The sequence below is a fragment of the Mirounga angustirostris genome, unplaced genomic scaffold (assembly GCF_029215605.1).
Source record: "Mirounga angustirostris isolate CCGP_5_RB_7025 unplaced genomic scaffold, mMirAng1.0.hap1 SCAF_9, whole genome shotgun sequence".
In the NCBI taxonomy this organism is placed as follows: domain Eukaryota; kingdom Metazoa; phylum Chordata; class Mammalia; order Carnivora; family Phocidae; genus Mirounga; species Mirounga angustirostris.
This window is the reverse complement of record NW_026991717.1, coordinates 107,195,861-107,221,809: the sequence shown is the minus strand read 5'-3', so window position 1 is coordinate 107,221,809 and position 25,949 is coordinate 107,195,861. Positions and strand designations below refer to the sequence as shown.

Sequence of the window (25,949 nt, the reverse complement as noted above, 5' to 3'; positions counted from 1 at the left end):
GGTAGACATTTTATAAATCATTTTTCTTGGGAATCTTCAAAGTAGTCAACCGTCCACTTGAAACATTTGTTTTAGGGCTGAATCCTGCCTGACAATAGTGCCTTTTTAGGGTCATCATAGCTGGATCCCAGACTGTTCATTTCCATGTGTCTACCACTTCTTAATTCTCAACCATTAATGTTTGATGAGGGGCCTCTGGAGGTACAGTGCTATGTCATTTAAAGGAAAACCCTCCTTTTGAATGAACCAAGCAAGGATTTCTATTAATATCACGACTGAAATGTATGTAATAGTTGCTTCCCTAATTCCTTTTGGTATTGATCTGAATTTCGAATACATGCAGTTTTCCCTATACTAATTTCTTATGTATCTTTTTCCTTCTCTGTTATGGAAAAAGAAGTCGATGGATCACCTCTGTGGATGTATATGTAGTATATATATAATATATAATAATAGGTGTGTATTTTACATATATATACATATTACCTATATATATTTTACATATATATATGTATATATATATAAAATGTTAAGTTTGGATCTGTTCATGGATCTGTATTTCAGTATATTTTCAGGCAGAGCTCTTTTGGGGGGGTTCCTCCTTTCCCAGTCCCCAAGATAACATCTAAATTTGATTACATAATTTGTCCTTATAGGGATTTCTTCCCTTCACTTTTTGAGCTTAATCCACTGACTCAGCTTTTTCTGTCCTCTGAGGAACCTGAAAAAATATTGAGCTCAATAGACATGTATTCAAAAGGTTTCCATGCTGATTCTGAGAAGTAGCTTTTATAACACTTTACAACAGATGTCGAAAGGTTATTCAGAGGAGGGGTTTCAAGATGTTTACAGTGAATTCAGTGAATTCAGACTATTGCCAAAAAAGTAAAATAAACATTGCATTAAAATATATCAATATATGTAGACTAGAAAGCATTTTAGAGCATTATATACATTTTGCAAATAAAAAAATAGAGATCTGCTCTGTGGTTAGACTGAATTCTTAATAGTTAAGTATTACGACCAAAATAGCATCTGTCTTCCTGGAATGTCCATTTTTTTCCCCCATCTGAGAGGTGCATTTCATAGATTTTGACATTCCAATCAAGTGATCTTCCCCAAAGGAATCAAATCAAGTCATCCTACCAAATAATCAGAGACACTCAGATGACCCAGTGAGGCTACAGTAATTTCTCCCATAGACAATCATTTATTTTCTACCTCTTCTTTCTGAATCAGGTTATACTTGATTTACCCAACACTTTCAGAAGTTGGCATTTGGTTTCACTGGGGTTTGCCCTGTGTCCACAGTTTGATCCTTTTGAGAGTGATGTCATCTGTTGTAAAAGTTCAGCAGAGGCGCCGCGCCGTCCCTTAGGAAACTCGCAATCTGGAAGGCAAACTGCAGAGGAAAGACGGTAACTGCTCATTTTGCACGTCGGAAGCAGCTGGGTTCCCCAACATCAGCACACAGAAGTAATGCTGGGCACTGGACCCTGTCCAGGAATTTGCTTTCCTCTTTTACAGGTGCTTTAGCAACAGCTTTAAATGTGGTTGTGAATGGCAGCATAATCCCAGCAGGTTAGATGGGTAATATGTAACACAGATCCTTTGCAAATTAGTTTCCCATGACAGGAAGATACATAACCCTCTCTTGAGTGAGAAAAGCGTGTTTCCTAGTGTTTGGAAATTCAGAAGGTGGGATGTCGAATGACCCACTTAGCCATTGGAGAGTGCACTATTACATGGGGAAGGGCCTGCAAGCACAAGAGATCAGATCCAACCTTCCGGATTTATGACTCCATAAAATGAGGCCAACTGCCAGCTTGTTAATAGCAACATTGCCACAGATGACAGTCACCGAGTGGCTCGTTACTGTAATCATACACCAGGAAGACTTTCTCCATAAGCTGTTGGGAGTGGCAATGGTCGTGTGGAGTAAAGAAAGTGCCTGGCGGGGCCTTTATACTGATGCAGCTGACTTCTCCCAAGGGTTTGTAGAGAAGGTCGCAATATGGCTGTTTGCCCTGGTGAGAAAACTATGAGAGATTTGGATTTGGTTGCTTTGCCAAGCTCAAAAAATCTCTGTTTTGGGGTTCCTGGGCCATTCTACTTGGCACATTCCTTTTAGAAGGGTGTTTTTAATTGTGAACCAGCAATTCTGTGGAGGTTGACAATATAAACGAAGCTCAAGTGATGCTGAGAGAGGGAGAGAGAACTTTAAAAATTCAAAGAACCCCCAAGACAAGTCTGTCAGCAGAAAAGATATGCAACAGATGTAATTATATGAAAATGTATCTGGTGCTTGAGGGTAAGCTGGCTTTACTATGCCAAACAGCATATAAGACACTTGAATTTCCAGTTTTTGAGTAAATTTTATAAAACAAATGTATCAATCTCTTTCTGGAAGCACAGGCACCTCAGTATTTTCCATGGTCATATATTCATATCCCAGAAATAAATTTGCCATTGATGCCATAGAAGTTCAAGTTATCCAGGTATTTTTTCATTTTGTCCAAATCCCTTTCAGAAAAATATGACCAATTTAGAAAACTGCTATTTTAGATTTCAGTGAGTGGCAGGATTCAATAGTCAGGTGCATTCCAGTCTGTCAAAGATGCAGCTGATTAATTTTGATTAAAGATCAGAGATGCATTTTAATACCTCACCAAAATAAAATCAAACTAATGTGAGTGACCAGGGCTATGATAAAGACAAACTATAGCCATTCATACAGCAACAAAAGTGGTTATTTTAAATGGAGAGCAAGGCCAAAGGTTTTCCTATATTGAGATATAAAAAGACCTCTGTTCTCTAAACTAAAAATTTGAGATCACATCTTTAAAATATGGGACAGTGAAATCATCAAAATTTAGACAAATGGAAGACAAGTTGGGAAAAAAATACATTATGAAACTTGAATTGCTATTTTATAAAAGAAACTAATCACCTTATCCTGTGATTTTGGCTCCTTCCTCAAGGACCAGCTCTGTCCCCACTTTCTCCATTTTCCTCCTGTCCTCCAGCTCCACGTGACCTCTCCTTTCTCGGTACTCCTGTACCACGCACCACTGTAGCATTTTCTTCAATATTTACTGTATGTTGCTTTGCAGGGTTATGTGTATTCAGTAGGTGGCCTGTCTTCATGCATTGGCTATTAAGCTATTAAAGATAGAGAAATGTCTATTATCCCATACCTCCAGCTGTTCTTTGTGCTCTAGCACTCCAATGATATTTCTTGATTGAATGAGTAATAATATTGCAGAGTTTATGGATTTAAAGCAATGTGTGCTGCTTCCCTTTCTGGTCGTAGAGCCCGATACCCATGGAAGAGTAAGCAGTGAGGGGAAAGTAGCAGGAAAAGGCGTATCTGATTTATTTTTTTAAAAATTCTGATAATTATTAGGATAGTTTTGAATGTAGACCTAATAAGAATTCGCAAAGATTACACTTTTGAGAAATTAAAAAATTCTTTGTGAAATTAAACATGAAAAATTTAGACTTGCCATTGGATTACTGTGAGCAAATACATCTTAACTGGTTAAAACTTGTCCAAAAATAGTAAAGGGAAATGGCAATATTTGGGATTCTCCAGGAGGCACTTGAATTATTTCTTCACTAGAATTAGACATTCAATTTAGAATAAATCTTTAGTTGTTTTGGTGAAGGAAAAGGGAGAAAGCATGTCCTAAACACCTGGCTCCATCACTCTTAAACAACTGTAGGCAGAAGTGGGCCATAGCTTCTACCTAATTCAAAAAATAAAAGTGATCCTATTTACACTCATAGCCAAGGGGCATCTATACTCTTTCCCAGGGGATGTTCTAACATCTCTCTTTGTAAAGACTAGAAAGCCAGCTTCGGGTTCAAGTGTATGATCTCGTGCACATGAGTTTATCATGATGCCTCTGTTCATACATCTATAAAATGAAATTAACAGTAGCCAATAAATATCCATGGAGTGCTTCTGAAGTGCCAGGCACTTTTCTAAATGCAGAATATCTAGGAGTGAATAAAGCAGATATTTCCCTATCTTCGTGGGGTTTAGGATCTAGACCTACCTCACAGACTTGTTGTATTAAGTGCATACAGACTATCCCACATGAGGTTTTAATGAATGTTAGCAGTGATGGTGCCAGTGATGATGGAGATGAAGATAGTGATAAGGACGCATTTCAGAAATGGCAGTGCCAGACTGGTGCCCATGATTCTCTCCCAAAATTCTAATGGGAAGAGAAGGTCAGGTTGTAGTCTCAGTATCAGCTGTCAGTCACCGGTGATAAGAGAAAAGTTAACAAAGCACCTCAGTCTAATCTCTGTAGAAGATAGAATCCCCCTCTTGTAAACAAAATGTAATCAGTAATGTCAAGGACTTCCATACACAGCAGTAAAATATGCTGAAAATTGCAGAAATAAACATTTCTATGCTTGCCCCAAATAATGTTGAGTTTTCCCAGAGGAAATGCCTACTTTCTTCTGTTAACACAAAGCAATATCTATCTCTACCTCTTTCTAAATTCCACACATTTAGCATAACTTCTATTATGGGTAAACTCCCAAATGTGGTCTCTAACATTGGATGAAATGATTTGGTTGATGATACATATTAAGGGAACAGACAGGAGTTGCGGATGTCAAGGCCAGTTCTTGGCACTTTTTGCTCAGGGATTGTATTTCTGTAACCTAGGTTAATGAGCAACATCCATGCTCTGTTTTGTTGTGTGTGCTAAGATTAGCATTAGCCAATGTACTTTGATCTAAAAACTTGCACTTTAACTATAGGTTCTAAACTTATGCTGAATTATATCTATCAGAGTTTGACTGTCTGAGCATTCTGCTCACCATTGAACTACTCCCAACCAAGCCCCTGTGGCTATAGTAACAGTGAACTATGTAAATGTGTTTCCCTTAAGGGTGACACTCAGGGAAAGCACTGGGACAAATGGAAAAAAGCTTTTCTATCTGTGTCTAGTATTAACCCAGTAGCTAACCAAGTAAACCAAGAGCTAAGTTCATTCTTTTATTTAGAACCCGAAACTAAATTTGCATTGTACTTTTAGAAGTGAAAGGCAACTATGTTTTCTTTCATAAAATTTTTAATTTCACCTGCCTTTAACATTAGGACATCTCTGAAGGACTTATTTAAAAAATATATACATACTATTTGCATCCATTCATCTGCTTGTGAAAGAACATAATAAAGAAAGGCCACTGGTATGTAGAGAAAGAGAAATATTGCTTGAACAAGCTCATATCACTAGTCAGATCTGTTAAAGAAAAGGTGAGCTCATATCTTTCCTTTTTGTAATATTCCCTGCAAGAAAAAGTTGCTCATTTTATTCATGTTTGACATTTCATAAAAAAGGTAAAATTCATTTTTAATGAAAAATATTCCACAGGGTTATTAATTAAAAGAAATGCAGGAAGAAAAATCCATCATTTAAAAAAAGAGCAACTCATGAATAAGAGAAAGTTTCAGGAAAAACTACAGCTCAGTGAAATCCTCTCAGGATTGCTGGCTGGCTGGGCAACAAGTTTTGCATCAAAGCTTTGGTTAACTTAGAATAGTAGCTCCTTGAGCTTATTGCTTGAATCTTTGATTATACATCTTATTTTTGGTCCATTGTTCTCACCAGATTATAAACTACTTGAGGCCAAAGATTATGAATAATGTAATCATAGCACCTAGAGTATAGTATTTTCTACTGTAATGTTCAAAAAATGTTTGGCAGGTGATTGAATCAATATTTGAGTGTCTCCTATTTACAAGAGGACTGAATATAGTTATTATTACGTGAATTTATGTTCCCCTAACATAAATAATATCTCTAGGAAAAGGTTAAAAGGGCTAGAATTGTTCAATTTGTTGAAGAGAAGTTAATGCTATAAAAAAAAATCTGCAAAAGATAACAGTCACGAGAAAATTGTAACATATATTTTCCCTCTGGTGAGTCATACTTTCCTCTCACCTCCTGGAACTTCTACTCTTTCCTCCATCCCCACTCCCTATAAACCTTATTCTCCACACAGCTTTTTAGAGCTTAGAAATAGCCACTCTTCTGCCAAGTCTGACATCTATCTTTTGGGGCATTGTGGAGGTACGAGGGATCCAAGATAGAGTATTCCTACGTTCAGCTCATATTTGGAACCAACTGAGAGATCAAAATACGACTTATTCCTAAGAAAGCTGATGTGGCTTTAGGGCTTTATCAAGTGGACTTTCTACATGTTAGCCCTGAGTTAGGCGTATTTACCATCTAGGTACTGGTCTGGCTGGGAAACCAAAGCTCTTCCCTAATATGGCAGAACCTGCTCTGACACACCCGTGCCTCAGTAGATGGGCCAAATGCTCCATCTCTGTAGAAAGGACTCCTCAGAAAGGGGAGAGGCAATGGATAGGCTCAGTTTCTTTTTCCAACCTCACTAACCAGAGAGATGGCTCCTTTTCTGGGGAAGAGGAAGTGAAAGATGGAGGAAAATGTTAGGAATATTAGCCTAGTAGAAGTCACTTCATTTGTATTCTCCCCTCATGAGTACAAGTGGAATCATAGTGCTTACGAATCATTTATAACATACAGGCATGACATCCATATGCATAAAATATATAACATTTATAACACATACAACACTTATATACATTTATAACACGTATAAAACTGATAACAAATACATATGAATATATAAAAATACATATGTATGTATATAACATATATTTCATAATATAGTGCACGTATTACATATTACGTATGTATATTTACACTTTAAAAGACTATTCAATCTCTACCAGTGGAATTCCAGACAAAGAGATTATGACCTGAAGGATTGCAGGTAACATGGAGGAGTTGCCTTGTGGCCACGAACATTTTGGGGGATGATTTAGATCAGACCATAGGAAAAAGTGAGGATTGTGGACTAAGGACAGCAGAATCACTTGGATGCTTTTGTCAAGTTGCAGATTCTTGGGTCCCACTTCAGATACTGAACCACAGTTAGCAATTATGGGGGGCAAGGATTCACAGGTGATTCACATGGATGGTAGGACTGGAAAGCCACTGCATGACTTTAACATGTACGGGGGATTGTGATCACCTCCCCCGCCCCCAAAGGAGAGAGAGAAAATGGCTCAGCTATATGGTGAATTATTTAGATTATGAATGAAGCTGTGCTGACAATAAGGGTGACCGGGCAAATGGCTGCTCTGTATGGAAACTGTGAATAGTCCCAAGCGTGCAGCATTTTTTACCTAGAGATTCCTGTCACTCACATCTGTGCTGGGACATAGGATCCATATGGGAAGCAGGAGTAATATTATCCAGTCTGTCTTCTCATGGACCTCCGTGATGAATATCCTAGCCCCTCACCAACGTTTAGCCCCCATTCAGCCTTTATTCCGAGGCTCTCTCTGGCCCCTTGCTTCTAAGCAAAGTCCCTCTTCCAAGGACTGCTTAAGTAAAAATAAAGAAAACATAAACGTTCTCTGAACGTTTTAAACCACATATCACATAGGTATTAAATTCATACTTGTTCACAGAGCTGATGAACTTGGGACTTTTGAACACCCCATACAGTGTTAGATGTTCTAAGGAATGACTGCTTTTGTTGGAAAGCCAGACTCAACTTCACACTGATCTTAGGTTAAAGTTGTCTTTTCTAGGATGACAGCCTCTTACAGTGTGAAGACAGCATGTTATTCTTTAGAAGTAGTGTGGCTGCTGCCCTGTCTGGGACAACATAGGCCTGAAGATGGGGGGAAAGATGACATTTTGAGACTTCCCAGCTCATGAGCTTGTGGTCTACAGAGACAACCTGAGTAACCCGCCACTGACTTGATTTCCCACACAGGATAAATTTTGTGCGTTAAAAGCCTGGAGATTTGACCTTCACTCTTGGCGGGCAACTTGTGTAATGTCAGCATCTTACAGGGAAGCAAAGTGGTAAAGAATCCCTCTGCTAGACTCCAGTCGAAACAAAACTGTAGAGGCAAAGACCAAAGACCAAAGACCATAGTGTGAAGGTTGGGGCTAGTTGTCAAGGAGAGTGAGTTTTCATTTAGTTGTTGTACTTGTTACTTCAGAGTATATAAACTCATGTGGTTATACTTCCTTTCCCAAAGATATGGGCAAGATATGAAAAGCTCTTTTTGTCTTTCTTTAATATCCCAGACCATAATAAGTTCCCTCTCTCTCTCCCTGCCTCTCTCCTCTCTCTTTCTCCATATATATAAAATACATATATATATATTTTTTTTACTTGATTTGATGTCAGGAAGTCCATTTGGTGGTATTCTGAGACTATCTGTGATAGTATGGAAAAAAATTACTGACTAGGAGTTAGAAAATCTGTATTTTAATCATGGTAATATTTCGTACTTTCTTCATTCCTTGGGTGACTGACCACCTTAACCTCTTGTGCCTCAATTTGATTATCTTTAAAACTGGAATAATTATAACATCTGACACTTCCGTAACTCTTAAAGTTTAGAAATCTATTGAAAATGCAGTGTTTTTTTATGTTACTTCAGGAAACAGATCATTGTCTCCATTTTATAAATGAGAAAACCAAGTCCTACAGAAGCAAAGTAACTTGCTAAGATCCCTCAGTGTTAAATGGCAAAGTAACAGTCCTGGAACCCAAACCCAAATCTTCAGAAAGTTGACTAATGTTGCTTTTATGAATGTGTCTTACAGAGCTCAAGGAATTATTGTGAGCAATAAGTGAGGTAACAGCAGAAGCTTTTTTTTTTTTAAATCAATAGTTACACAAATGTAAATTAATATTTAATAAAGTGGAATTGTCTTTACCAAAGAAATCCTTCAACATTCTTACTTTTCTCTTTAGTTCCTTGAGGTTAGAAGAGTTTAAAGCTGATATGGGATAAAGAAATTAATATAGAGAACATACCTTTGGATGGCAGTTCAAGAACTTAATTCCTTATTGCTTTGCTGAGTCACCATTCCGAACCAGGCCGAGGCTGTTTCTTGGCTCTTCTATGGGATAAAGAGCACACTGACATCTCCCAAGTACACGTGGTGCTCTGCAACCAGCTTTCTCGTCCTGGATAAGAGAGCTTTCTTTCAAAGCCTACACCATTCAGCAAATTTCTAGTGACTTCCACAGCTGGTACTCAGGAGAAACATTAGCCACTGTTAAAAAAATATCTGTTACTGCTCACCATGAAGCCACCAAGAATTGTCCATGTGAAGAAATAATTTCTTTGCAAATTGATCCCTGCCATTCATAGCTTCTGTCCTCGTGATTTTTGATGATGGCCTCATATTTGAACCACTCGATTTTCTTTGACTGTGGTGTCCTGATGCATAAACCCTATTCTTCCAGAGTGGCAATCACTCCGGCTCTTCACTGCATCTTTTCTACTGTGGAGAATGGCTGCTCAGCTCTTCATGATGCTCCCTAATGTGTGAATTTCATGTGTCTATCACATATGCATGAAATACACCCTCCAAATCTGGTGGAGGTTAGTCTATTTTTGCATGATGTGGTGGTAGATTGAAACAGATAATTTGATTTATATAAATTTAGAAACATAAAACAGCAAGCTTGTAAGTTGTAAGTTGTAAGTTCAGCTTGGGTGGTGTGGTGTTTCAGCTATACCAGCATGTTTTCACGATGGACGACAGAGCTTTCTAAAAACAAAGAGGCTGCTATAGATTGAATGTGTCCCCTGGCCCCCCAAATTCATATGTTGAAATCCTAACCCTAAGGTGAAGGTATGAGGAGGTAAGGCTTTGGGGAGGTAATTAGGTCATAAGAGCACAGCCCTAATGAATAGGATTAGTGCCTTTATAAAAGAGGCCTGGGAAAGATCCCTTTGCCCTGTGCTCTGTGAGGGCACAGAGAGAAGGCGCCCTCTATGAACCAGAAAACAGCCCTTTACCAGACATGGAATCTGCTGTGTGTGGTCTTGGTCTCCTCAGCCTCCAGAATGGAGAGAAATAAATTCTGCTATTGATAAGCCACTCAGTTCATGATACGTTTGTTATAACAGTTCAAACAGACTAAGAGATCCACATCCAACCAAGTATGTGTTGAGTGACTACTGTGTGACAAAAAGTGGCGATGGAATAAACAAATAATAATAATGAAGTGAAAACCCTCTTTTTAGCATCAGTTTCATTCTGGGAATTAAATTGCCAAGGTACAGGATGGAATCGGATGGAACACATCCAGAGAACTTGAACCTCTGTGGATACAGGCAACTTAGCAAATACAGGTGGTAAGGAGCCATCCCAGCCTCCAGCTGGGCATCTGCAGGTAAAGGCGTTTGTGTTTTGAGACTGATTTCTAACTTTCACCTTGACAGTTGAAGCAGGGACTCTTGGAGTGCTGCAAACAGTGTTTTTCCACCCAGGCTGTCTGTTAGAATCACTCCCGGAGCTTTGGAAAAAATGTCTGATGCTGAGCCTTACCCTAGAGATTCTAATTTAAATTGGTTTGGGACAAGGCATAGGTATCTTTTTTTTTTTTTAATGTTCTCTGAGGGATTTTAATGCACAGCCAAGGTTGAAAACTATTGTAGTAGATTAGTGATTCTAAAACTGTGTGCAAGAATCACCTGGGGTGGCAGGGGTGGGGGGGGGTTGGGGGAGATTGGTTAAAATTTAGATTCCTGGGACTGGCCTTCAAAGATTCTGATTTGGTTGGTCTGAAGTGGGACCCCGGAATCTACCCTAAATGATTATAATTTGGATGCTTCTTGGAAAACACTTTGAGAAACACCCCTTGTGAGCTTTAAGTATTTGTAATCTCATCTGCTGTCTTGTGGGAACCAGACTAGAGATTTCAATTCACTGAAGATGAGTATCTAAACTCATCTTTCTCAGATACCTACAAGAAACGAATGTAGCAATTTATTCCTTATTATTTTTAAAAAATGTCTTGTCCGTCTCCATCATCTATAAAATTAGATATTTGCTGTGCAAGAACTTCTCACCTTTTCAACACAGACTCAGTCTATGAAATCTTTAAGAGTTTCAGTTTTCATAAAAAATGAATTATTTTTATTCACTTTATTTAGGATTTTTGCTTAACTCATTTTTATGTTGACTTATTTCTATTAAAGCCTGACAACAAAACCTAAAAGAAATGAAGATCTTTCATGAATCTCAAATAAGCTGAATCACATACTATAAGGTACCTTGTACTCTTTTGCTACTTATGACATCAGCTATTCTAAAGCTTATAAAATATGTTGTATACTCGTCATGCCACCAGTTTCAAGATGTTATTTCATTGAATCCTACCAGGCCTTTGAGGATGATATTACTATTCCATTTTATAATCCAGAAAACTGAGATCCATAGAGGCTAAGATTAAGTTGATCCCCAAGGTTGTAACCCTTTGATAAGCAGCAGAAATGGAATTTACACCACAGGGTCTCACCTTGAGGCCAGTGGTCTTTTCTTATACTTAACTGTCTTCACCTACAGAAAATTTTTGCAGAATTAACAACTTTTCATTTAAACCATGAAGGTGATTCTGTCTTTGCATAGATATTTATTAAAACACAATTGTAGAGGGTGTTGTAAAATAAAAGCCAAAACCCAAACTATCTTACTGCCTAAAATTTTGAGCCCAAAGTTTCTTTCTCACTTTCTCTTTCCATCTCTCTGACAAGACATTTAAAGAAGAAATCATAATAAGTAAGCCGCAAATACCACTCATGTGGGTGCATCCTCCCCGGGCCCTCCATTATCACCAGGCCAGAGGAAGGGACTAAAACAGGTCCTACAAGATACCAGAAGAGATGCCAGAGCTTTTACAATCTAAAATCTGGATAACTCAATCTTCATTTTAACTGAAAGTTGGCTTGGTATGTTTAGTTTATTAAAAGAATTGAATCACGGGGTGCTAGCAGTTCACTATCTCCCTGCAGCCTGTACCCCCCTATCTACCGAGCCTGCATTACAATAGAAGGTCACTCCATCTGCACTATCATGAGCTTTCCCTGAAAGCTTTTCTCCCCTCCCAATCTAGCCTATTAGTAGAGCAGGTCCTTGTATTGTCAATCATCCTCTCATCTGAAAATATAATACTGTCTTTTCTTTTCCTCCTACAGCTGAAGCATTAAGTACCCTAGAAAAGTTCTTAAGGAATAGATGCAAACCACTTCATCTATCAGGACATTTGTTTTGCAGGGAAAGCTCCATCATGAGTCTTATTCACCTAACAGTCGATTTAGAAGCATAAGATTATAATGCCCTTAAAAATGTAACAGGGATGCCTTTTACACGTATAAGCATTTTCCTTTTTTTTCATACTCAAAGAAATCAAGGTATATGTTTAAATTACTTCTACTTAAAAATAAGATGTATCTGGAAATTAGCAGATTACGTTTAGTTAAGTAAGTAATGGAAGCCAGAAACGAGACTGTTAACAGCTTCCCATGAGTTCTTTGTTTTAAATTGCTGCACAGAGAGCTCATCAGTCTGTGTTGCTGTAAAGAGACAAGGGGAAGGCTTTACATGTCAGTGGGTATTAATTCCATTCTTAGCAAGTATTATCCAAAAGTGATTCCTTGACACTAAGCAATCAGCTGTGTGATGGAGAGTTGACTAAACTTCATTTCCACCTCCCTATTAAATATTTTTTATTTTATGCATAGCCTGCCAAAATAGATGAATAACAAGATAAGCTTAATAAAAATAAACAAAGGAAGAAAATCAGAATGAAGTGCAAACATAGGGATGTTATCCTTTTAGGATTACATCTCTTACCTGTCATGTTCTTCTCTGAACTAGCTTCACAGAGCAGGAAGTCTTTTTCAGAGTGGGGCAGAAACAAGGGGCAAGCCTAAGTGCCCTGCTAGAAAGCCGGCCGGGGAGCAAAATGGGATGAGGGCTGGTGAGCAAGAGTGCAATGGACAAAATAGTGTCCGACCAGTGAGGCAAAAGATAGAACTGTATTATTATTATTGAGTTTCTGAGATTAGGTAAGACAAATAAACACACACAGACCCAAGGATGGACAATGGACAGATGGAAGATACTGATAAGAACTGTATGTTTCTATAGTCAAATATACTCTCACAGTCCATATGCACACCCTCTGTATACTGTGGCCACATGGTTGTTTAACAAACATATGTTGATATCTTACTCCATTCCGTCACAGAGTGTCCCCAGCTTGCTCTTTATTCTCCTGTTGGTTTAACCAGATCTGACTTGTTTAAATGTGTGATGTCTAGGAATGGAGAACAGCTTAACTATTGGTCTGTTAACTATATGGTCTGTTCATCTGTCAAGAGAAAGGATTCTGGACACTGCTGATTCAGATGTTAAAACATTCCCATCCCCTCCTCCTCAAAAAAAAAAAAACAAAACAAAAAAACCATCATCTTACTTTGCTAAAAGGTTTACATTTAATTATGTTCTGTGTTTAGAGGCTATTATAAAATACCATTAAACTATTGTTGTAAATCAAAGATAATGTTCTATTGGCAATCCTTGAGATACGCAGCAAACTTTTCCTTCAGTTCTTCAAGCTACCTGCAGGTTTATATGACAAAAAGTAACACTCAAATCCCATGCCCAGGGTCCACAGGAACATAAATCTTTGTCCGGTTGTAATGTCTGTGCAGAACTTTCTCATATAAGCATTTCAGTCCGAACAACAGTGTTGTGATTGCAACTGGCAAGACTTTGGGATTTACAGTTTCAATGGGTCACAGAACTCCCTATCAAAAGTTTTCTCCATTAAGTTGGCAAATGTTGATGTTCAGTAGACAGTATCTTAGACATTCCCCGACACACCAACGTAAAATTTCTTGTTTTTCAAACACTGTTTTACTTTAACACTGCCCTCAAAACTTTTCCTCTAAGAACTCCTAAATGCCCTGGCACAGAAAGGGAAAAAGTTCCCTACACAAATAGTCATCATTTTGACTAGACATTCTGAGTCCAAGGTCCAAATGCAGGCTTTGAAGAATTCTACTAAACTTTTGAAATAAGATTTAAAATTTTTCATGTCTTAGACAGTGTGTACTATTGAGGGAGGTTTTTAAAGTTTTATCAGATTCCCCCCAAATATGTCGCACTCAAAAGATTGAACACTTCTTCAGATCTAGTTAAGAAATCCCATGTACCACGCTGTCTTTGACTATATACCAGAGTATAATTTGTACCAGAGGGAATGTTGACCAGAGACATTATTAATTTTCACAGATTAAAGATGACTCCTGAAAAACCTCATTGCCCTTGAAACCTACTTACAGATAAAGTTGCCACAAATCTGTCTAAATACTTTTTGAAATTTTTGCTGCTCCTGGTCAAGTTATTCCCCCTTCCTGACATCCCCCAACATCCTCTTGAGACTTCTCTTCCTATTGAAGACCTTTATGACCTCATTAAAATAGCACAATTTCTAAAAACTTTTTCAGAGGCCCTCAGTCAGTTTCCTTCTCTCACGATGTACATTTGGTTTGTGCATTTCTTTTATTGAAGAGCCTCTTAGAGTTTGATTTGTATTGAGGTTCTCTATGGCTGTATGTTCCTAACTAGATTGCAAATTCCTGTGAAAGAGAGAGACCAGGTTTTATTTATCATTCCTCAGTCCATCAGGCACAGTGCTTGGCCCTCAATAGATACCTAAGAAATGCTTCCTAATTAAATATTTGATGAATGTTAAGTTGATACCGGATGTCCTAAGTATGATTGGAGGATCTGATAGGGAGATGGACACAAACTGTGCATTATTCATGGAAAACTTACTTGGCGGGAACATTACTAGCATGTGTAAATCATAGTGGGCAAGGTAGATTACAGAAACGACAGTATGATGTTTTAAAATATTTTCTCTTCCCTTTTTTAAATGAAGTGATACACTCTCAGTCAATAATGCTGACTGAGTCTCATTCACTTATAATGAGCCCTCGTGGCACCAAGAAAGCTTAAATGTCCTGGGTATTTTGCTATATACTTAAGTATGTTCAGTAACTCTTAGCAAGTAGTAGCTATTAGTAATGAATGTTGCATTTTGCAGATCCCACTTTTTACAAATCTTCAAGCAGTGCTTGACAGGGATTCCTTTTACTTTTTCTTTTTTAGAACCTATTTTCAGTAAGTCTGACTTCTCAACAATTAAGAACATCATCTTTTATTAATTACCTTTTAACACACAGAGTCACTTCCATTCTATAAAACCCTGAATAGATTTATTTTAATAATAGCTAATATTTATATAACACTGTAAAAATTACAGATGTAATTTTATATGCATCATCCAAGTTGACCCTCAGAACAATGAGGTAAAGGGGATTTTATCCTCCTCATTTTCACAGATGAATAAATAGACTCAGAAGCTCCTTACCCCAGGCCATTTATCCCTGGTAAGTGATTCAGTGGGGGTAGAGGACCCAGGATTCTTTCTTCAGTGGCAGTCGGTATTCATTCTACCACTTTGTGTTATCTCTAAGGTACATGAGATAATTTATTTATTCACTCAACAGATATGCCTTATGCATTTTTTATGTGCCAGATTCTGTATGTTCTGGGCACTCAGCATACCTCAGTGAACAAACAGATATCACGTCTTTGTTAAGATTAAATTCATGTTGGGAAAATGACAACAAAAATAAATACTATCCATGATATATTATTAGATGGTGATGATTATTGTGGAGGAAAATCAAGCAGAGGAAGGGAGTGGAGCATTTGCTGGGGGCTGTAATGCAATGGTATATAGGATAGTCAGGCCTCCTCCAAAAAGAGATGCTTGAGCACAGACCTGAAAGAGGTGAAGGAGCCAGGCTACGGATTTCTAGGAGATACATGCAGAGGAAACAGCAAGGGCAAAGGCCCCAAAATAAGGGTTTTATTAGCGTGTTTGAGGGAAGAAAGGAGGCCGGTGGGGCTGGACTGTGGTAAGCAAAGGAGAGAATAATGGGAGATAAGGTCAAAAGGTAAAGAGTCCACTGTAAAGACTTTGGTTTCCATGCTGAATAAGATGGGAAAACATTGAAGGATTTTGACTAGAAAAGAAATATGACATGATGTGCATTTTAAAAGCTTCACCCTTGCTTCCATCTTATATATTGAGAATAGATTCCTGGGGTTGGGGGCAGGGTGGAGAGGGAGAAGTGCAGAAGAGACCGGTGAGGAGGCTATTGCAACGACCTAAGCACTGGCAGCTGTCTTGCTTGGCTAGGGCACAGTTATGGAGGCCCAAAGTCTGAAATCCTGCTGTCAATAGGGCTGTCCTGTGTCTGTCAGCTCCGATGAGAATCCTTCCTTACCTCTTCTAGCTTCTGGGGCTGGCCAGCAGTCACGGGTGCTCCCTGGCTTGCAGATGCTGAGCTCTGGTCACGTAGCCATCACCTCCCTGCACGTCTTCACATCTTTCCACTGTGCATGTCTGTCTCTGTCTAAATCTCCCTCATGGATGAGGACACCAGTCATCCTGGATTAGGGCCCATCCTAAAGACCTCACTGTAACTTGAGTACCTCTGTCAAGACTCTGTTTACAAAGGAAGTCACATTCTGAGGTAACTGGGGCTTAGTATTTCAGCAAATTTTTTTGATAGACACAATTCAACCTGTCTAGTCTAGCTTAGACTAGAGTGGTATGAGTAGAAATAACAAACAATAGTATTTACTGATGATATATTTGTGTGTATGTGTTTATAATATATAGTATAGCACAGTGACTATTACAAGTGCTTATTAGTAGCTATGATTCTTTTGTTGTTAAAATTATTAACATGGTCAAATGATCACAATACCAACAATACTTGTCTGAATGATAACAAGCCCATGTTTACTTAGGTAATGCATGAAGAAAATGGTATCAGTGAAATTGAGAAACCTCAGGCATCAAATCCTTCTCCTCAGTTCAAGGGTCTCTAGGGTAACCCATATGGTCCTGAGTAGTCCTGCCTCACTGTTCTCCACTGTCTGCTCTGCCTATAACTGGGGGTGACTCTCACTCCCGTGCCCACCCAGATCACTTCCTGATTACAGCTGCAGCTCCATCATTCCTGTCAGCTCTTTATGTCACCAACATTGATTTGATTATACTGACTCTTCTTTTTGTTTGTTTTTTTAAATTATTTTTTAAATTATTTTTTTATTTCTCTTCCCTTTTTTTATTAATATGTTCAGTTAGCCAGCATATAGTACACCATCAGTTTTTGATGTAGTGTTCAACGATTCATTAGTTGGGTATGACACCCAGTGCTCATCACCACACGTGCTCTCCTTAATACCCATTACCTGGTTACTCCATCCCCCCATGTCCTCCCTTCTGTAACCCTCATTTTGGTTCCCAGAGTCCAGAGTTTCTCATGGTTTGTCTCCCTCTCTGATTTCTTCCCATTCAGTTTTCCCTCCCTTGCCCTGTGGTCCTCCATGCTATTCCTTATGTTCCACATATGAGTGAAATCATATGATAATTATCTTTCTCTGCTTGACTTATTTCACTTAGCATAATACCCTCCAGTTCCATCCATGTCAATGCAAATGGTGGGTATCCATCCTTTCTGATGGCTGCATGATATTCCATTGTATATATAAACAGCATCTTCTTTATCCATTCATCTGTTGAAGGGCATCTCAGCTCCTTCCATAGTTTGGCTATTGTGGATATTGCTGCTATGAACACTGGGATGCATGTGCCCCTTCTTTTCACTACATCTGTATTTTTTTTTATTAACATATAATGTATTATTTGTTTCAAGGGTACAGGTCTGTGATTCATCAGTCTTACACAATTCACAGCACTCATCATAGCACATGCCCTCCCCAGTGTCCATCACCCAGCCACGCCATCCCTCCCACCCCCCTCCACTCCAGCAACCCTCAGTTTGTTTCCTGAGATTGTCTCTTATGGTTTGTCTCCCTCTCTGGTTTCGTCTTGTTTCATTTTTCCCTCCCTTCCCCTATGATCCTTTGCTTTGTTTCTCAAATTCCACATATCAGTGAGATCATATGATAATTGTCTTTCTCTGATTGACTTATTTTGCTTAGCTTACCTTGAGGTAGATACCTAGTAGTGCAATTGCTGGGTCATAGGGTAGCTCTATTTTTAATGTCTTTTTTTTTTAAAGATTTTATTTATTTATTTGACAGAGAGAGAGCGAGAGAGGGAACACAAGCAGGGGGAGTGGGAGAGGGAGAAGCAGGCTTCCCGCTGAGCAGGGAGCCCGATGCGGGGCTCGATCCCAGGACCCTGGGATCATGACCTGAGCTGAAGGCAGACGCTTAACGACTGAGCCACCCAGGTGCCCCTATTTTTAATGTCTTGAGGAACTTCCATACTATTTGGTTTCCATGCTTTCTCCACATCCTCACCAACATTTGTTGTTTCCTGTCTTGTTAATTTTTGCTATTCTAACTGGTGGGAGGTGGTATCTCATTGTGGTTTTGATTTGTATTTCCCTAATGGCTAGTGATGTTGAACATTTTCTCATGTGTCTTTTATCCATTTGTATGTCTTCTTTGGAGAAGTGTCTTCTTTGGAGAAGTGTCTTCTGCCCATTTGTTGCCGGATTATTTGTTTTTTGGGTGTTGAGTTTGAGAAGTTCTTTATAGATCTTGGATACCAGCCCTTTATCTGTAATGTCATTTGCACATATCAAAATACCGACTCTTCTTTTTGATCCCACAGTCCTTGTACTACAAAATCCTTCTCCCCACTTTCAAAATTGAACATCATTAATCTTTGTTACCTGCAAGACCTTTAATAGGGTCTCAGCTATAGGAGCTGGGTATCAGCTCTAACACATGTTGGCAAGATATCTTCCCCAGTCTTGAAGCATATAAATCCAGCCTGCTCCAAGGACTTATATGCACTTGCCTTGATTTCAAGTGAACACATGGTATACAGTGGCATATGGCTGCAGCATACAATATATCAGTTTATGGGTTGGCAGACTATCCTTTAATACATCAGAATGCTAATTTTTCCATGGATATTCAAAACACTGCAATGCTTATTTTCTAAGTAATGACACTGAGATTAAGGAGTAACAAGAGGCTTGTTATTATTAATAATTATTTTTTAATTTACAAAAATTGCTGTTAAATATTTGCTTTGATTCAACTGTGCTCTGCAATTGTTAGAAGATGGCCAAGTCTTCTTCCCTGCCTCAGAGCACTTTAGGTTTAATGAAGTAGAGAGAGATGCGAACAGATAATTTCAATATTCTGTCTTAAATTCTCTGAGAGATCGGAAGGTATTCTGGGAGCCCAAGTGGCCAGCCCAAGTGTCATCCGAATATACAGATAGTTGTGTCAACATGCAGATAGCTAGATTTGGACAGTGTTGGGTATGCTTAATGTCTTGAGAGTAGAGGACTTCACTTTGGAAAAGCATATGATATGAAAAGAACATTGGGCCAAGGACTGAACTATGGGAAACACCAGTATTTGAAGAGTTAATAGTAAGAAGAACCCCTTAGTGAAATATAAAGGGAGAACAATGGGGGTATCATGCATGCTAGGGAAGTAGATTTACTGGAACAATGGAGTGGCCAACAGTGTAAAATATAGAAAAAATGTTCAGTAAAATATGGACTGAAGAATGACCACAGGATTTGTGTATGTTGGGGATCAATAATAGTGGCCAGAGAAAAAGAAAATAATTTTAGTATATGGATGGTTGGGACAAAAGCTAAGTTGTGTGGGTTGGCGACTGAATAAGAAGTGTGTAAGTAGTATCTATATAAACTATTCTTTCAAGAAAATTGTACCAGCCTGGGACCCAGCAGGAGACAAAGGGCAGACTCTTACTGGATAATTCAAGGAGCCTAAATAAAAGGCTTATATATAAAGTGGGCAACTGTTATGGTTTCTTCATATAAGGAATAGTGCTACCCATGGGCTAGTTATAGCACACTGTTACCATCCATTGGCCAAAAGAGATAAGATGAAGGAGAGAGAAGAGGGTAAGGAGGCAAAGGGGAGAGAGAGAGAAAGAGAGAGACGGTATGAAGAAGGCTGCCTGACAGGAGCTGTGTGACCTGGAATTAAGTCAGAATTGAACCAGCCCATGTCGACACCTCAAGGAGCTCGAATAAGAAGACTCTGATTCCTCACTTTCCTTCCTCGGTTATAGCTCCTTCTAGTGCTGCTCATTGGCCAAACCCAACTGGAAGCAAGGCAGCAAGTAAGCCCATTGATGTAGTCATAGGCCAGCATCCAGGGTAGGTAGAGAAGGGTGGGAGTGGGTCTAGAGGGGTTAATAGGGTAGGTGCAGTACAAAATTAGTTTGAGTAGAGCAGTAAGAAGATACAATATTAGTTAAAGTGGCTGCAAAGTAAAAGAAAGGGGTTGAGTTTTGCAAAGTTTTTTCCATACTGCACCAGTATGGTAGAGATGAGCTAAAAGCCGAGGTAAAAACTCAGTAGAAAAAAAGTTAAAACTATTGGAGAATATAAGGATAATTGAGGGAGAAAAGTCCTGAAGGATTCAGGTGACAGATAGAGTCAAGGTGAAAGAGTTGGCTTTAAACAGAAGGAAGAACATTTCATCTTCTCAGACTGGAAAGAAGGAGAAGCAGAAGCACAGTTGTTTTGAATCTGTAGGTGATGAGGGGACCAAAAGGGAAAGTCAAGAAATTGACAGAGCTGATCACTTTGTCTTAATTTTCCTGATAAAGAAGGCATGATCATCTGCTGAGAGTGGGAGGGTGGGATGTGGGTGGATTGTGAGGAGAGTTCTATTTCTCTGAATCTGTCCCTGGGACAGGGGCAGGGCGGGCAGGATTGACCAAAACAAGAAATGTCCACTGAAAGCCCAGTTGATGTTGGAGATCCCGAGCTATCATGTACTGATTGATGGATTTTCTCATTCAGTTATGGATGCACAGCAGCCTGACTGTGTAACTCAAGAAGGCCAGTTGAAGGGATGATTCAGGATCATGGCTTTATCAGATTAGCTCGGTAGCAGGTCATACTCATTGGAAATGAGACCATTGATGCTCACCCCTCAAAATCCATCTTATACAACTGAGATCATTTTATTTTCCTCCCTTTCTTTTGGGTGCTCTTTTTTTTAAAAAAAGTATATTTGCAACATACTTAACCCATAATAATGGTGGCACTCTTAGAATTATTTCATAAAATTTAGATAAAATTCCTACAAGTACAATTAGCATTTTTATGCTCAGTACAACACATTTTTTCTGAAAGTTAAAGCAAGTGTCACATAAGGCAGATAAATAGTCGAGGTTTAAATTTTAGTAAAAAACTGTACCACATTTATATACTTACATTCCATGTAGAAACCACCTGTTTGCTAAATCCTCATAGCTTATAACTAACAAATTAATATTATGTCTCAAAAGGAAGAGAACAAATTGAATTATTACAATGACATTATTGCTTCGTTTCTTTTGTTTTTTTCCCCACCAATATGATTAGTGTTTTTTTTTTAAGATCTTATTTATTTATTTCAGAGAGAAAGCGCAAGTACAAGCAGGGGGAGGGGCAGAGGGAGAAGCAGACTCCCCCCTGAGCAGGGAGCCCGATGCAGGGCTCGATGCCAGGACCCTGGGATCATGACCTGAGCTGAAGGCAGATGCTTAACTGACTGAACCACCCAGGTGCTCTGATCAGTGTTTTTTTAAATGGTCAATTATATTTTCAAAGTTCTAAACATTTTATTTTTTACAAATAAAGTCAATGGAAAAATGGTATTGTTAGAAAAGAGTGTCACATGCTATAGCTACTACCCACCCCCCCAAATCTATACTGATTGTTTGGAACATAGTTCAATATCACCCAATTGGAATTGCGCCTTTGCAGCTTTACTCTACCAGATTTTGACATTTGTGTCCTTGTGTGGGGGATGAAGTCTACTTACCGGTAAAGACAAATTTTAATCGTACATAATGTCCTCCCAACAAAACTGAAGATTTCTGTGAGTCTATTAGGTTCTCAGATTCATTTAACAAATAAACACTCCTATATTGCTGTTCTTGAGTAGGTGTGGAAACAGGTTTCTTGATTCTGTTAATATTAAACAAGAAATAACAATTTGGAGAGATTTCTTTCCATATAGTGAAGAATAACAAAAGGAAAATAAGGAGCTGGGATGTGTCATGTAAATTGATTACTGTGCCACTGATTGCACAAATTGATCCATGGTGGACGTTGCTGCTGTAAAGTTATTGATTTTGCCTCTCTTGCACCATTTTTCCTATAACAGTTAAAGGAGGTAGGATGCTTCTACAGGAATCACTAATTCTAAGGCAGTGCTTGAAATTAAATTACTATACTTTAGCAGCTATTTTATTTTGGCTTTAGTAAAATAAGGATCAGACAATAATACTTTATGCACATTTCTTGTCCTTGCATACAATCCATTAAGTCCAAAAAGTATATTTTCATTTCGAACTATAAATGTAAATGCTTAGAATAACTGGTATTCTTGCAGAGTCTGAAAAGAATAAAACAGAGACCTGGTTTGCATGTAAAATGCAGATCACTGTAACTTACTCTTCGACTTCAATTCAATAGATGATACTTATTAGGGAAAAAGTAGAAATGGTGACTACTGTCATGGAACTCAGTCTTTTGAGGAAGAACAGAAATTTTAAAAGTAAATTAAAAATTACCTTTCTAGATTAACTTTCTATCTCTTAGTCCCAGGGACCTTTGACTCCAAGAATATAGAACAATTCAAGGTTCTTTAAATGCACCATGATCTTAGTCTTCTGCACTTCTCTACCAGCTGTGTGTCTCTGCTCACAGTTCCTTCCAGGCTTTATTTCTTTGGTGAATTCCTACTCATGATTTAAGATCCTGCTCAGTCCTGTGACGTTTTCCCAAATCCCCACACTAGGCAATGTTTGTGGCTTCATGCAACAGACTAACATTAGTCACTTCTTCCTCTCAAGATTCATCCTATTTGTCCTACACCTTCTAGAACTACAGCTTTCTTATCTGATGTGATAAGATATTAATAGCTAACACTGATCAAGAAAATCCATATGATAGGCTCAGCATTCTTCAGAGTTCTTTAGGTACAGCAATGTATTTATTCCCAAAAATGACCATATAAGGAAAGTACTATTACTATCCTCCTTTACAAATGAAGTAAATGAGGCACAAAGGGGTTCAATAACTTGTCTAGAATCACATAGCTAATGAATATAGATAGGACCACAATTTGAACCCAGTGAATAAGGCACTAGAGCTTATACTCTTACCAAAGCATTGTATGTAGCTTAGTAATTAGTAGTTCAGTAAAAACTTTTGGTAGGTGTTTTAACTTAAAACCTTGAAAAATATATGCAAGGATGAATACCCACCATTTGCACGACATGAATGGAACTGGAGGGGATTTTGCTAAGTGCAATAAGTCAAGCACAGAAAGACAATTATCATACGGTTTCACTTATATGTGGAACATAAGGAATAGCATGGAGGACACTAGGAGAAGGAAGGGAAAAGTGAAGGGGAGGATATCAGAGGGGGTGATGAACCATGAGAGACTGTGGACTTGGGAAACAAACTGAGGGTTTCAGAGGGGAGGGGGCGGAGGGATGGGTTAGCCTGGTGATGGGTATTAAGGAGGGCACATATTGCAATGAGCACTGGGTGTTATACACAAATAATGAATCATGGAACACTTCATCTAAAACTAGTGATGTACTCTATGGTGACTAACATAACAATTAAAAAAAAGTTTTTCTTAATTAAAAAAACCTTAAAAATATACATTCAATTATCAGTGTTTTGAAGCATTATTAATCTTTGTTATGTACACCAAACATAAGAGAGCCTCTGAGATTTTCAATTTTGGTTTCTTTAAGTGGAACAAGAGACTCTCTGATAAACATATATATATATATAACTGACTATTAATGAACATACAGTTCAACTGATGGATGTAGAAGTTTACAGGTTGACCAGTCTAGAGCATCTGGTGTGCTGTGGGCATCAATTAGTGTGTTTTACAGAATGGAAAGTGATGGTCAAACTAGTCATGTTGATTAAGTGGAGGTTAATTAAAGAGGTCTTAGTCTTTTTCTCATTGTGCGCATTCCTCTGCTTCTGCATTTACATATTGTGTTGAAATTACCTGTTTATGTACCCTTGTTCTTTATGGAACTGTAATCAATAAGCTTATTTTATTCATCATTATATCCTTTACACTTACAAGCATGTTCTGTACGTAATAAGGGCTCCCAAAAATCTTTGATGAATTATAATAGACCAAATTGTCCCACTGCATTGTGTAACATGCTAATGAGAGGGTCTACTCCTACCACACTGAGAATCCTTGGGGATGGGACAGGCTCTTGTTTATTATGTAAATAAAATGTTAATTGAAATATAACTCATTTATAGAAATGTGTATAAACCATTAGATTACTGCTTGATGGATTTTTACAAAGTGAACACATCCATGTAACCAGCACCTAGCCTGAGGAACATGTCAGAAGCCCATCCCCTGCTCCATTGCATTCACGACACTCCCCCTCCCAAGATTTAACTACTGTTCTGACTTTCAACACTTTAGATTAGTTTTACCTCTTTGGGGGGATTCATTCATTCATTCATTCATTCATTCATTCATTTATTTATAGTGAGCTCTATACCCAATGTGGGGCTCATACTCATGAACCCGAGATCAAGAGTTGCATGCTCTCCTAATGGAGTCAGCCAGGCATCCCTCTTTTTTTAATTTTTTTATTTTTAGAGTTATATAAATGGAATGATACAGTATGTACTCATTTGTATCTGGCTTCTTTTCACTCACTGTTATTTTGTAGGAGTCATTCATGTTGTCTGTAGTTGGGGTTCATTAACATTCATTGTAGAGTTTCTTAGTGTGTTACGGAACCTGGACTGGATTGCCCGATGGAAGAACCAAGTGGCACTCAGAGATCTTGGAGGATAGGAGGTTTATTTAACACCAGCAGGCTCAGAGGAGAATGATCTCCGAAGGTCTGAGCCATGAGCACAAGCAAAAGGGGGTAATTTATACACTCCTACTTCCGCATACTTGGTACTTTTGGCACACGCGGAGCAGGGAGAAGAACCCAGGAGAGCCCTGGGGCAGGGACTGGGACTCCCCTGCTGGCTCAGTGGGCCATCTTAGGATACAGATTTTCCTCTTCCAGTGAATATTTCAGCTTATCCGTTCTGCTCTTGATATACATTTGGGTTTCCAGTTGGGGCCATTATGATTGGTGTGGCTACCAACATCCTTATACATGTCTTTTATATACATTTGTACAGTATTTTTGGAGGGAGTAAAATTTCCGAGTCTAGAGTATGTTTATCTTTAGCTTTAGTAGATAGTCATCAAACTGTTTTCCAAATGTTTGTATGAATTTGTACACCCACCAGCAGTTTATGAGGATTCAATTTTGCTACATTCTCATTAACACTTGTTCTTTTCTTTTTCTTTTTAGCCATTCTGGTGAGTATGTAAGGGTAGGGTAATACATTATAATTTTAAATTGCACTCCCTTGATGTCTAATTAAAATGAGCACTATTACATACATTTAATGGCATTTATATAAATTTTTTTGTAAAATGCTAATTTTTCTATCAGAGTTGTCTGTTCTTAATGATTTGTAACAATTGGAAAAAATAGAGATGGTCCAAAGATGCAGGACAAAGTCACTTGCATGTCTAATTTTGCTTGTATGGAAAGTTGAAAAATCTAAGTGGTGAATAAAGAGGAGAGATTTCTACACCAGAATTTGGTTATTTTGCAATCAACAAATACTCAGAGACTATATTCTTAGTTCATCTAGGTGAACACATGCTATACGTACACCATTCATTAGATTCAACATAAGCAGTTGGTGTTTACTTTACGTGGAATGCCTGTATCATTCTAGTAAAATAGAGAACCATTTACCTTAAATAGATCTTTAAGTACGCCTGATGTTTAGAAGGGCTAAGTGGCTTGGCCAAGTTTATACAGGTAGTCACTGTCAGAGACAGTATCTAAACCTTGCCTCCTGACTCTTGAGA

At 38.4% G+C, this 25,949-nt stretch overlaps 1 protein-coding gene across 1 annotated transcript in view; it reads left to right on the top strand.

Moving 5' to 3' along the window:
- Window positions 1–1,808: 1,808 nt before the first annotated feature.
- The window catches only part of LOC135361658 (potassium voltage-gated channel subfamily H member 5-like), a 45,449-nt gene continuing 21,308 nt past the window's right edge, over window positions 1,809–25,949 (top strand). Inside the window, exon 1 of the mRNA XM_064571754.1 lies at window positions 1,809–2,030. Coding sequence (XP_064427824.1) covers window positions 1,809–2,030 — 222 coding nt within the window. The remainder of the gene's footprint in view (window positions 2,031–25,949) is intronic.